We start from the raw sequence: 13,908 nt of genomic DNA on the forward strand, positions 1-13,908 counted from the left end.
TTGTGACAATAAAAACGTCTCCCAACATTGCCAAATGTCTCCTGGAGAAAAAATTGCCCCTAGTTGAAAGCCGCTGGCCTAGTGCCAACTTGAGCCTCCTTTGTCACCATGTGGAAAGAAAGTGTTTAAGAATAAAATCTATAAAGAGAGCAAAGCCAAGAGATAACAAGGCAGTGAAAGAGAGGCCAATGCATACAATGGCCTACTTTAAGACCCTGGATCCAATGTACTTGAAGTGAAAAATCACTGTTGGATGTTTTTTGTAATGTGGGGCTTCTAAAAAAATATGTTTGTGTAAGCTATATTTAGCCGTGTTTCTTACACGTGCAACTGAAATAGCCTTGCTTGATATTATAACTATTATACTACTTAGATGCAAGTAAATAGAGTAGATATTAAGCTGGTAATTAAAATAAAGTGTGATGGTGTTATGTAATAAGAACGATGTGGAAACTCATAGCAGGTGGGCTTCCTGTGGTGGGAAGGGGAAGCCTCACTGGGGAAGTGTTTTTGAAACTAAGCAAAAGCAATTTAGACGAGGTGAGCTGGACTGGGGTTTAGAGTGCTGGGGACAGAAAACTAGACGGGAGGCAAAGGAGAACAAGACTGAGTAAAGCCTACCTGGATGTGGCTGGAGAGAGCAGGATAAGCGAAAATATAAAAAGCTTCACCAGTCAGGGTCTCAACAGAAAACAGGTGCACACTCAAAGGAAGATACCTGAGCAGGGTTTACTCACAAAAGGACTTATGATTCTCAAACTTCAGGTTTCACTGCAGAGTTTCAGACCTGGTAGGTCTAGAGTAGGACCTGAAAATTTGCATTTCTAACAAGTTTGAAAGTGATACTGATGCTGCAGGTCTATGGAATATACTTTGAGAACCACTGGTGAATGGAAATTTTAAGGGATGGTGCAGGAATCCAAGGCTATTAGCAGCTAAGCGTTAACCACCCCTAAGATCAGAATTAAACAAAGCTATGTAGGGTGTAAACTGGAACTGAGAGCAGGAGAGACATTTGTGTAGAGCAGGCACTATTATGAGAAACTGTGACATTCAGTGAGGGGGCACAAGCCAGCTCAAGACGAAATCTCAGGGAATGAGGAGGAAAATAAATATTCTAACCTTACTCTCCTCTCTCCCTTGGAACACTGACTGGGAAGCCCTGTTGCTTTACTCTATGTAAGGGAACCTCCCAACAGAGAAAGCAGGGTGGAGAAGGTCTGAGAGTCTATTTGAAGGGTCAGAAAGATTTCCATAGGAGAGAAACAATAACCAAATGTAGAAGGGCTTGTAAATATATTATATAGTTGGTCCTATATCCTTAGGACAATGAAAACTATTGAAAGACGTTATGCAAAAGAGGGGTATGATCAGATTTCTCTTCCTGAAACTGGACTTTAGTTGATGATATAGTTAGATAACAGATTAAAAGGGGAAGATTCTTATATTGGGAACTTAATCCATGTGACTGTGGAGATGGAGAGAAATGGAAAGCTTTCAGAATTATTTAAGAAGATCACATCTTGGGTCACAAATCAAGCCTCAGTAAATTTAAGAAAACTGAAATCATATCAAGCATCTTTTCTGACCACAATGCTATGAGATTAGAAATGAATTACAGGGGAAAAAATGTAAAAAACACAAGCACATGGAGGCTAAACACTACCTTACTAAATAACCAAGAGATCACTGAAGAAATCAAAGAGGAAATCAAAAAATACCTAGAGACAAATGACAATGAAAACACCACGATCCAAAACCTATGGGATACAGCAAAACCAGTTCTAAGAGGGAAGTTTATAGCTATACAAGCCTACCTCAACAAGCAAGAAAAATCTCAAATAAACAATCTAACCTTACACATAAAAGAACTAGACAAAGAAGAACAAACAAAACCCAAAGTTAGCAGAAGGAAAGAAATCATAAAGATCAGAGCAGAAATAAATGAAATAGAAACAAAGAAACAAAGAAATAAAGAAATAGAAACAAAGAAAACAATAGCAAAGATCAATAAAACTAAAAGCTGGTTCTTTGAGAAGATAAACAAAATTGATAAACCATTGGCCAGACTCATCAAGAAAAAGAGGGAGAGGACTCAAATCAGTAAAATTAGAAATGAAAAAGGAGAAGTTATAACAGACAGCGCAGAAATACAAAGTATCCTAAGAGACTACCACAAGCAACTCTATGCCAATAAAACGGACAACCTGGAAGAAATGGACAAATTCTTAGAAAGGTATAACTTTCCAAGACTGAACCAGGAAGATATAGAAAATATGAACAGACCAATCACAAGTAATGAAATTGAAACTGTGATTAAAAATCTTCCCTGGTGGCACAGTGGTTGAGAGTCCCCTGCGTCACGGGTTCGTGCCCCGGTCCGGGAAGATCCCACATGCTGCGGAGCGGCTGGGCCCGTGAGCCATGGCCACTGAGCCTGCGCGTCCAGAGCCTGTGCTCTGCAACGGGAGAGGCCACAACAGTGAGGGGCCCGCGTACTGCCAAAAAAAAAAAAAAAATCTTCCAACAAACAAAAATCCAGGACCAGATGGCTTCACAGGTGAATTGTATCAAACATGTAGAGAAGAGATAAAACTGATCCTTCTCAAACTCTTCCAAAAAATTATAGAGAAAGGAACACTCCCAAACCCATTCTATGAGGCCACCATCACCCTGATACCAAAACCAGGCAAAGATACTACAAAAAAAGAAAATTAAAGACCAATATCACTGATGAATATAGATGCAAAAATCCTCAACAAAATACTAGCAAACAGAATCCAACAGCACATTAAAAGGATCATACACCATGATCAAGTGGCATTTATCCCAGGGATGCAAGGATTCTTCAATATACGGAAAGCAATCAACGTGATACACCATATTAACAAACTGAAGAATAAACACCATATGATCATCTCAATAGATGCAGAAAAACCTTTTGACAAAATTCAACACCCATTTATGATAAAAACTGTCCAGAAAGTGGGCATAGAGAGAACCTACCTCAACATAATAAAGGCCATATATGACAAACCCACAGCAAACATCATTCTCAATGGCGAAAAACTGAAAGCATTTCCTCTAAGATCAGGAACAAGACAAGGATGTCCACTCTCACCACTGTTATTCAGCATGGTTTTGGAAGTCCTAGCCACGGCAATCAGACAAGAAAAAGAAATAAAAGGAATACAAATTGGAAAAGAAGAAGTAAAACTGTCACTGTTTGCAGATGATATGATACTATACATAGAGAATCCTAAAGATGCCACCAGAAAACTACTAGAGCTAATCAATGAATTTGGTAGAGTTGCAGGATACAAAATTAATGCACAGAAATCTCTTGCATTCCTATACACTAATGAGGAAAAATCTGAAAGAGAAATTAAGGAAACACTCCCATTTACCACTGCAGCGAAAAGATTAAAATACCTAGGAATAAAGCTACCTAGGGAGACAAAAGACCTGTATGCATAAAACTATAAGACACTGATGAGAGAAATTAAAGATGATACCAAAAGATGCAGAGATATATATACCATGTTCTTGGATTGGAAGAATCAATATTATGAAAATGACTATACTACCCAAAGCAATCTACAGATTCAATGCAATCCCTATCAAATTACCAATGGCATTTTTTATGGAACTAGAACAAAAAAATCTTAAAATTTGTATGGAGACACAAAAGACCCCGAATAGCCAAAGCAGTCTTGAGGGAAAAAAATGGAGCTGGAGGAATCAGACTCCCTGACTTCAGATTATACTACAAAGCTACAGTAATCAAGACAATACAGTACTGGCACAAAAACAGAAACATAGATCAATGGAACAAGATGGAAAACGCAGAGGTTAACCCACACACTTATGACCAGCTAATCTATGACAAAGGAGGCAAGGATATACAATGGAGAAAAGACAGTCTCTTCAATACGTGGTGCTGGGAAAACTGGACAGCTACATGTAAAAGAATGAAATTAGAACACTCCCTAACACCATACACAAAAATAAACTCAAAATGCATTCGAGACTTAAATGTAAGACCGGACAGTATAAAATTCTTAGAGGAGAACATAGGAAGAACACTCTTTGACATAAATCACAGCAAGATCTTTTTTGATCCACCTCCTAGAGTAATGGAACTAAAAACAGAAATAAACAAATGGGACCTAATGCAACTTAAAGCTTTTGCACAGCAAAGGAAACCATAAAGAAGACCAAAAGACAACCCTCAGAATGGGAGAAAATATTTGCAAATGAATGAACAGACCAAGGATTAATCTCCAAAATATATAAACAGCTCATGCAGCTTGATATTTAAAAAACGAACAACCCAATCCAAAAATGGGCAGAAGATCTTAATAGACATTTCTCCAAAGAAGATATACAGATTGCTAACACACACATGAAAGGATGCTCAACAACACTAATCATTAGAGAAATGCAAATCAATACTGCATTGTGGTATCACCTCACACCGGTCAGAATGGCCATCATCAAAAAATCTACAAACAATAAATGCTGGAGAGGTTGTGGAGAAAAGGGAACCCTCTTGCACCGTTGTGGGGAATGGAAATTGATACAGCCACTATGGAAAACAGTATGGAGGTTCCTTAAAATACTAAAAATAGAGCTATAATATGACCCAGCAATCCCACCACTGGGCATATACCCTGAGAAAACCATAATTCAAAAAGAGTCATGTACCACAATATTCATTGCAGCACTATTTACAACAGCTAGGATGTGGAAGCAACCTAAGTATCCATCGACAGATGAATGGATAAAGAAGATGTGGCACATAAATACAATGGAATATTAGTTATAAAAAGAAATGAAAGAAAACTGAGTTACTTGTAGTAGGTGGATGGACCTAGAGTCTGTCATACAGAGTAAAGTAAGTCAGAAAGAGAAAAACAAATACTGTATGCTAACACATATATATGGAATCTACAAAAAAAAAAAAAAAATGGTTCTGACAAACCCAGGGGCAGGACAGGAATAAAGACGCTGATATAGAGAATGGACTTGAGGACACGGGGAGGGGGAAGGGTAAGCTGGGACGAAGTGAGAGAGTAGCACTGACATATATACACTACCAAATGTAAAATAGATAGCTAGTGGGAAGCAGCAGCAGTGGTGCTTTGTGACCACTTAGAGGGGTGGGATAGGAGGGTGGGAGAGAGATGCAAGAGGGATGGGATATGGGGATATATGTATACGTATAGCTGATTCACTTTGCTGTACAGCAGAAACTAATACAACATTGTAAAGCAATTAAATTATACTGCAATAAAGATGTTAAATAAAAAACAAAAACACATTCCATTTTATAAATTAGGACCAAATACTTCAAGATATTAAATCACTAACTACTAGTTAATTTAAGACAGACATCTGTTTCTAATAGAACTATATACATCCCTTATATCCTGTATATTTGTCAAAAATAATATATACTTTTAATAACATTATTGAAAAAAATAACTAACATGTTCTCTGACATTATTAACCCCTGACCATCAAAAAAAAAGTAAATCTATTAGAAATCTTCCAAAGTTAATAAATAATGAGGAAAGGGACTTACATGATCAATTAGTTCACGGACCATTCCATTCCATTGTCCATTGGCATCATCCTGGGCTCCATATTTCCCATCCTCCACAAGTCTAATTTCATATGTAAAGCCAAGGATTGTAGATAGCTCTCTGAGGAGGTCAATGCAATAGCCCTCAAATCGATCATTTCCATAAAGAGGTTTGTCAGACTTCTTAAACAGGACATAGGGTTCTTCCTGGAAATAGTGAACATGAAGGTAGGAAGTGTCAGTTAATCATGAAACTTACTATCACAATTATAAGTTTCTTACAAGATAGAAAATTTCACTTTAATTTAGAACAGTCAACTTTATTTTCTTCTAATTGTAATTAATATAGTTTGAAACACTAAGAAGGCAGATTACTTTGGGAATACTTGGGTCTCACAAGAGAATATTTAAATATAACTTCGCCACAACTATATAATAAAAATGATATATATCTTATACCACATCTTATATCACATATAATAAATAATATATAATAAGATATATACTATACAATGTATAATACTAAGACATAATTTCACTATGATTACAATACCCCAATTTGAATTATACCATATAATTAATTTCTGGTGTGCTGTTTCAGTGAGGCTTATTGATAAAAGAATGAAAAAAAGTCATTACCTAATTGCCTATCATGTGCTTAGAACTGAATTAGGGACTTTTATATACATGATCACATTTTGTTCTACGAACCATGAAAATTACAACTACTATAATTATAAGAGAAAAAGTAGTAGCTTACTTTAGAATATAGAAGAAACTAATGTTTATTAAGTGCTTATGCATTCATCCAACAAGATTTTATGGAGCCTACTATGAGCCAGCCCTCCTCTATATAAATAAGAAATCCCTGAGAAATGAAGTTCATGATATAGGGGAAGAGAACAATAATAAATGCCTAAACGACCAGAACACATTACTTCTGATGCTGATAAACTGTATAAAAACATAAACTAGGGCAATAAGATATTGAATGACATCAAGGTACTTGGCAAGATAAGAAAGAATTGAGTAATATGTCTGGAAACCTCTTCTGAGGAGATGAAACATGCACTAGAACCTAAAAGATGAGAAGGAGTCTAGCCATTTGAAAATCTGAAAGAAGAGCATGTCAGGACACGGTCACAGCAATAAAATGCCCGAGATCAATATGATACTAGAGCGCCTAGGGACGAGGACAACAGCCATCAATATGATTGAAGTCACATCCAGTATGTGAGGGAACTAGTTGAACAAGGTAAGGATGAAGAGCCAAGTGAGGAACCTTGCTTGTAAGGCTCTGCAAGGCCCTATTAAAGATTATATGTTTAACTAAGGGCTAAGAGAATCCATGTATTAGCATATTTTATTGGGAGTGGGTGAAGCATGGTGTGACAGATTGTCCTGCAACTAAACCAGGGTGCAATTGGCTCTACTACTTACTATTTGACAATGGGCAAAACCTCTGGAAGCTTCTCTTTTAGAGAAAGACAATGCAAAGTGAAAAAGCTTAGGAGGCTGCCATGCCAGTCCATCTAGCAATGCAATCACCCTCTTCCCGGCCCCGGGAGAACAACAGTCATCTCATGAGGGCCATAATACCTAAAGGAGTTTTGGACAAACAGCAATGTGTCAACTCGCCCATACTCATCTCAGAAACAAGGCTAATTCCATCTTTCTTCCCATATCCTTTGACCTGGCCTGACCCTACTGTTTCATGCACACTCTAGCTTGATCAGTTTCCTGCTCTTCTGATGTTCCACTGTGGGAAAGAAGTCCTGCTCAAAGGTCAGCACCTTGTTCCACATCTTCATGCAATTTTTGGAATGTCCCTTTCATTCCTGCCTTACTGAACTATATCCTGTCCCAGAGACTCTCTTCAGTGTCACCCCCACACCCCTCAGGGACAGAAGCACATTTGGTGCCTTCCCTTGCCCCTCATCGTGGCCCCAGACCATTTCTTCCCCTGCCTCCTGAGATAATCTTTGCTTCTCTGAGGTTCATGCCACCCTCCTACACCAGGCTCTCTCTTTACAATTGCTGTTATCCAATGAAATTTGAATCCAAAGATTTACTAAGATCTGTGGGATAAGTGTGAAGAGAAGCCTTTATTTTTCAAATTTTTAGCAACTGGATGACAATTTTTCTCTCTTCCAAATCTTATCAACCTTCTCTATTGTATTCAAAATCCATTTAGATCAGCATGGTCACACTCAATCCTTTTACCTCCTCATTGCCAAATCCTTCTCTCATTTAGCCTCCCTCTCCCCCATGATCAAAACTGCACTCTGTATGTCTCAGAAAATGATATACCTCTGAATCAGGATTTCTAACAGCCCATTAATCCAACTCATAGTGCAATCACACCCATGCCTACAATTCTTCAGTTCCATAAAGACCTCTAACACAGTAACCTCCACATTTTCCCATTATCTATCAACCCCTCCCTCACTTCACTGTCAGCCCGACATCCCTTGGTCCACTAGTATAATTTCTATACTACATGCATTCTCATGTCCTTTGCCCATCTTGTGCTTGGTACTCGGCTTTACAAAACCATGCCTTACGGAAACAACTTTTTGTCTTTCCCATGCCTACTCCTGAGAAGAGTAGAACACTGCTAATTGTTTACACCTAAAATTAATATCCTTGAACATTTTATGGTAGTATCCATTTCCAACTCTATGAGATGAACATTTTATCCATTTTTCTTTATACTTACAGCTTCCCACTCTAATACTCAGTTAATTACCTCAGCAAGAAATTAAAAGCAATCACATGGGATACCTTTACCTTCAGACCACAAAACCCACCAGAGCCATTTATCTGTGCTCATTTTCTCTTTCCTTTGTCTATTGCCATGGAGGAATTGGCCCTGTGCTTATTGGACCAATCTCTACACTTACGTCCTGATCCTTTTATCAGTCAGGGTCCCAACACAGGATGCCACTTTGAGCAGAATAGTGATATTCAGTTGAGAAATATAAGCAGTATAAGGCAACTACAGGAGGGATCCATGAGGATAGAAACCACGACCTTGCTGTCTTCCCTCCCTTTGATCTCCTTCTGGGGCTTCCCATTAGTCAAAACCAATCAAAAGTCAGAGGGTACAGCAGTCTATTAATGTGATTCGCACAGGTCACCCTCCTGAGAGAGTGAAGTAGAGTAAAGAATGAATCTGGAGGGACAAAAAGAAAGATACAAAGCACATCCCCATCACCTTTCACTTGCTCCAGGACCTAATTAACTGAGTCATTTTCTCTCCCCTTAATAATCAATCTGTCTCCTTATATAGAATTAATTTCAAAGTATATGTACTTGTTCCAATAACCTGCTTCTCAGGACACTTTGTTGTTGTTTCTTTTCTACCTTATTCTAAATGTCGATGACTCTTAAGACTTGGTTATGGTCCCTCTCCCCTTCTTTTCTTAAAATACATCCCTAAATGATCTTACCCATACACATCAAATTCAATAACATCTTTATGCTGATGACTCCAAAATTTATATATCTGACCCAGACCTCTCCAAGTAAGTCTTGGGCACACATCTCCAGCAGCACTTGTCAGCACCACTTAGTCATTCATAGATATCTCATATCCCTTAATTCCCAAATTGAATTCTTCTTTGTACTTGTATACCTTTTCAGTTCTCTCTGCTTTCGGAAAATGGAAAGTTTCCAGTTACTCAAGCCAGTCACTGAGGCATCATCCTTGCTTCCCTTTATTTCTATAGCAGTTTTAGGTTTACAGCAAAATTGAGCGCAAAGTTCAGAGTATTCTCATATACCACCTGCCGCCACACATGCCTAGCCTCCCCGTTTTCAACTTCCCCCACCAGTGATAGATTTGTTATTTTTGATGCATCTACAATGACACATCACTATCATTCAAAGTCCATAGTTTACCTTAGGGTGGTACTTTCTATGGGATTTGTCAAATATATAATGACATGTAGCTCACCACTGTTAAGTATCATACGGAAGAGTTTCACTGCCCTAAAAATCCTCTGTGCTTTACCTATTCATCCCTCCCTCCCCTCTAATCCTTGGCAACCACTAATCTTTTTTATTGTGTCTAGAGTTTTTTCTTTTCCAGAATGTCATATAGTTGGATTCGTATAGCATGTAGCCTTTTCAGATTGGCTTCTTTCACCTGGTAATATACATTTATGTTTCCTCCATGCCTTTTTATGGCTTGATAGCTAATTTCTTTTTAGTGCTGAATAATATCCCATTGTCTGAATATAGCACAGTTTCCTTATCCATTCACCTACTGAAAGACAATTTGGTTGTTTCCAAGTTTTGTCAATTATGAACAAAGCTTCTATAAACATCCAGGTGCAAGTTTTTGTATGGATATGTTTCAACTCATTTGGATAAATACCAATGCATTCAATTGTTAGATCATATAAGAGTCCATTTAGTGTTGTAAGAAACTTCCAAAGTGGCTGTACCACTGGCATTCCCACCAGCAATGAGAGTTCCTGTTGTTCCACATCCTCATCAGCATTTGGTGTTGTCAGTTTTCTGGATTTTGTTCATTCTGATAGGTATGTAGTGATTTTTCATAGTTTCCTTAATTCAAAATTCTCTAAGGAAAGATGATGTCGAGCATCTTTTCATATGATTCAATTGAGTTTTATTAGGAATATTTTACAGTTGTCATTTTTCAAAGAGGTTAAATAATTTTTGCAGGTCACACAGCTAAGAAGAGATAATAAAGAACCCCTAAGAAGAGGCCAAGAAGAGATGTGAACTCAGGTTTTCTAAATTCCAAGATACATACTTTTCCCACAATCTTCTATCATTTTCTATACCATAAGATAATTTGTGGAAAATCCATATATGCTGCATTTTTAAATGAAATTAGGTAAAACACATAGGAATCAGAAATTAATCTGTAACTAAATTCAAAGCTAGATATTTGGGCTTACCATAAGGTAAAAAGACAGTTAAAATCCTATCTAATTTTTATGTAATATATGATCACATATAAAATGTATTCCCCAGGGATACACAGAGTGCTACAAATGTGACAGATGTAGTCCTCTTCCACCCTTGGGGATATTATACTCATTTTCCTCTCTTCCTGGACTCTTCCTGGACTTCTAATCTTTCAAGTTAGATAACACATTTCCATGGATCACAATGCCCTTGTTACCTTGGAAGAGGAGGAAACCTGCAGCTAAACAGCTTTCTTGTGCTGGGTATTCACAATTCAGGCATATTCAGGTGTCTCTTCTTCTGACTGTCCCACAAAAACTTTTGAATACTTTTACCATAATATTTACCATATTGAGTAGAGAGTGCTGGTTTACATGTGTATCTTCTGAACTAGACTCGAGCCATTTATATGGCAAGATAGGTCCTTAGAAATTTGCATCAAAAACACCCAACATCACCAGGTACATAGGAGGCTTGCAAATAAAATGACTGCTGTAGTGAACTGAATGGAAATAGACTGCTATGGTCAACTGGGGAAGCCAAGGGAACTTGGAGGAAAAATTTATGACAGCTAAGTTCCCCTATGGGGTTTGGGGATGGTGGTAACAAATCCTCAGGTTCCTCACTCACAGGCAGGGGGTTAGGGACTTGAAAAGAATATATCATGCTCCCCTGAAGAGGAGGGTACAGCTAGAGAATTTCTGGCTGGTGGAATGGGGATCAAAAGAAGCATTTTGTTACAATAATTAATTCTGTCAACTTCATACTTTGGTTTCAGCCAGTTTCTGATTTATAAGTAAATGGATGTGTATTTTATTTTTACTTAGAAGTCACAAAGGTTGACCATTTTTCAAGTTCCATACACTAAGTAATAGCACTATCTAACATTTTCCAAGCATCTACTTACTGCCCAGCCCTGCTCTGAGTGCTTTCCTTGGATTAACTTATTTATTCCTCATTACAAGCATGTGAGTTCAATGATATTATTATTTCTATTTTACAGATGAAGAAACTGAGGGCAGGGGTGCTAAGTATTTTGCTTAAGGTCAACAGCCAGCATACAACCTAGGTGGTTAGACTACTGGATCACTTATTTTATACTATACTTCCCACATTAAATGGTTCCTAGTAATAGTTTCCAAACTCCATACAAATGCATAATTACACAGAGCTCATTAGATAACTTAACATGCATTGTATGGCTTTATTATTTTTTCAATCAACTAGGATTAGCCAGTAATACACTGCACGCAAATGGTAATACATTTACTAATTGAACAGTGCAATCAAAACAACACTGTAGAATAGAAGTAAATACATAATCCAAAATATTCATTTTCTACATGATAAATTATCTCTTTTCCAAGTAAGAGCACAGGTTTTTAACATAAAAATACTTCAAGAATTGGTAAAAAAAAAAAAAAAAAGGAATTCCCTGGTGGTCCAATGGTTAGGACTCTGTGCTTCCACTGCAGGGGGCACAGTTTTGATACCTGGTCAGGGAACTAAGATCTTGGATGCCCCACAGTGTGACCAAATAAATAAATAAATAGGAAAAAAAAAAAAAGCATTTGTGAAAATAGCATATTTTAAGCCCAACAGATTTAGGTAACAACATATGAGTGTCTAAAAAATGTTTCTCCCCCATTTGCACTAAGTTATCATTGTCTTAAAATTTTTGTTCTGAAATATTTATGATACACCTTTCATACAAAGTCACTGGAACACTAGAGAAAAATACGATGAACGTCAGTGATTACCTAAAAGTGTATAAGGAATGTGAAGGATATATGTGCACAAGATACAAAAGCAGAGCAAAAATTCCAAAAATTATTACACTATTTAAATCTCACTAATCCAGCTTTTTGTAGGAACCATCGTACCTATTAATTTGATTTCCTTCACCTATCAGCTAATAAGGAAACTTCTGTCATAGGCAAATAAATTTCTTGGTCCTCGTGAGATTAAAAAGCCTATTTAGATGTATATTTTAAACAGGGTTTCATATCACTAGGAAAAAGATATGTTACTGAGTGCATCTTTTTAGTATTTACGGATCTCTACAATGTTTAATATCATTCTTCCCATATTTAATTCTGAGAAGCAAGACACACTTTTCCAGCTGTGATCCCTATCTCCAGCTACACTGTGTCACAAGGTAGTTTACATCGAATTATGACTCTCCTTTAGACTCTCTTTCTCTGTTTCACACAGCACAAGGATAAATAATAACCTTGTGTAAGATAAGAAAAATGGTACCAGAAGCAATTATTGTGCCACATACTGAGTTCAATGAATAATGTGATAAAACTCTCCTGGACAACTTTACTGATTTCTCACATAGTCTTAAATCTCCACATCAGCATTTGCTAGAGGTAAAGGCACTTCAGTCCACTGGCATCTGTAATAAGGATTTGTCAGCATTTCTACTGTCAACCCCAGTTTTAAGGAACGCAATAACTCATATATTTTTATCTGTATTAGACTGGGATTAGGCACAGAATAAACCCAAAATGAAGTTCTGAAAAAGTAAAATATGTTTTAAGGTTAAGGGGATCAAAATATTTTATTTAAATATAATAAAACTTCATACTTTTAAGTGTATAACTTATATGTCCCTCAGTCTTTATCTAAAGCCCTTATCTAAATTGTCTTTTTCATGTGATAACCCTTGAACTATCATTGTTTTCTTGTGATTTCAGTAGATTAGGGATATTAAGATGCAAATTAATTTTCTATGATATGTATAAAATATCCCCTACTATTACAATAGGACTAATAACTAATTTATTTATTTATTCAAACATATATCATAATCTTATTATGTACGAGCACTTTTTCAGGCTCCAGGTATACAACAATGAAGAAAAAAACAAAACAATACCTAAAAATTCCAGCCCTTATGGAGCTTCCAATCTAGTGATGAATTTAAGGTTTTTATCTATTTTATATAATCCTGTATTATTTACATGGCTACTTTGCTTCATTAATTACCAGAGGGAAAATATCACTAGAGAGTACATTTTTGAGAAACATGACTCTGTCTTGTTTTAGAACATTCTGGTGAATATCAGGACCTATGAAACAGTGGCCCTCAAATCATTTATGTGGGAAAACAGAAATGGATATTCAGTTAGACCCAGTCTGGTTTGGAATTTATCCTTTAACCAGAAATCTTTTAAAATTTGTTTGTGGCAACCAGCCAAAACTCCAGTTGTTTATGGGTAACAATATCCTTAACTATAAAGTATTTATATTTTATGAATTTATAGTTATATTGTTAATGACTCTTAATTTTTCCTTAATGAAGATAGGGTTGACAAAAATTACCTTTTTTAATAGCATTCATATGGGCCAAATGAAAAAGACACATAGTTCCA

General features: G+C 36.8%; 1 protein-coding gene across 3 annotated transcripts in view; it reads right to left on the reverse strand.

The window, feature by feature from the left end:
• Positions 1 to 13,908, reverse strand: part of GRIK2 (glutamate ionotropic receptor kainate type subunit 2) — a 631,568-nt gene that overhangs the window by 177,720 nt on the left and 439,940 nt on the right. For all 3 annotated transcript variants that reach the window (XM_032651171.1, XM_032651172.1, XM_032651173.1), the window contains exon 10: positions 5,588 to 5,794. In XM_032651171.1, coding sequence (XP_032507062.1) covers positions 5,588 to 5,794 — 207 coding nt within the window. The remainder of the gene's footprint in view (positions 1 to 5,587; positions 5,795 to 13,908) is intronic.

The sequence above is a fragment of the Phocoena sinus genome, chromosome 12 (assembly GCF_008692025.1).
Source record: "Phocoena sinus isolate mPhoSin1 chromosome 12, mPhoSin1.pri, whole genome shotgun sequence".
Lineage (NCBI taxonomy): Eukaryota > Metazoa > Chordata > Mammalia > Artiodactyla > Phocoenidae > Phocoena > Phocoena sinus.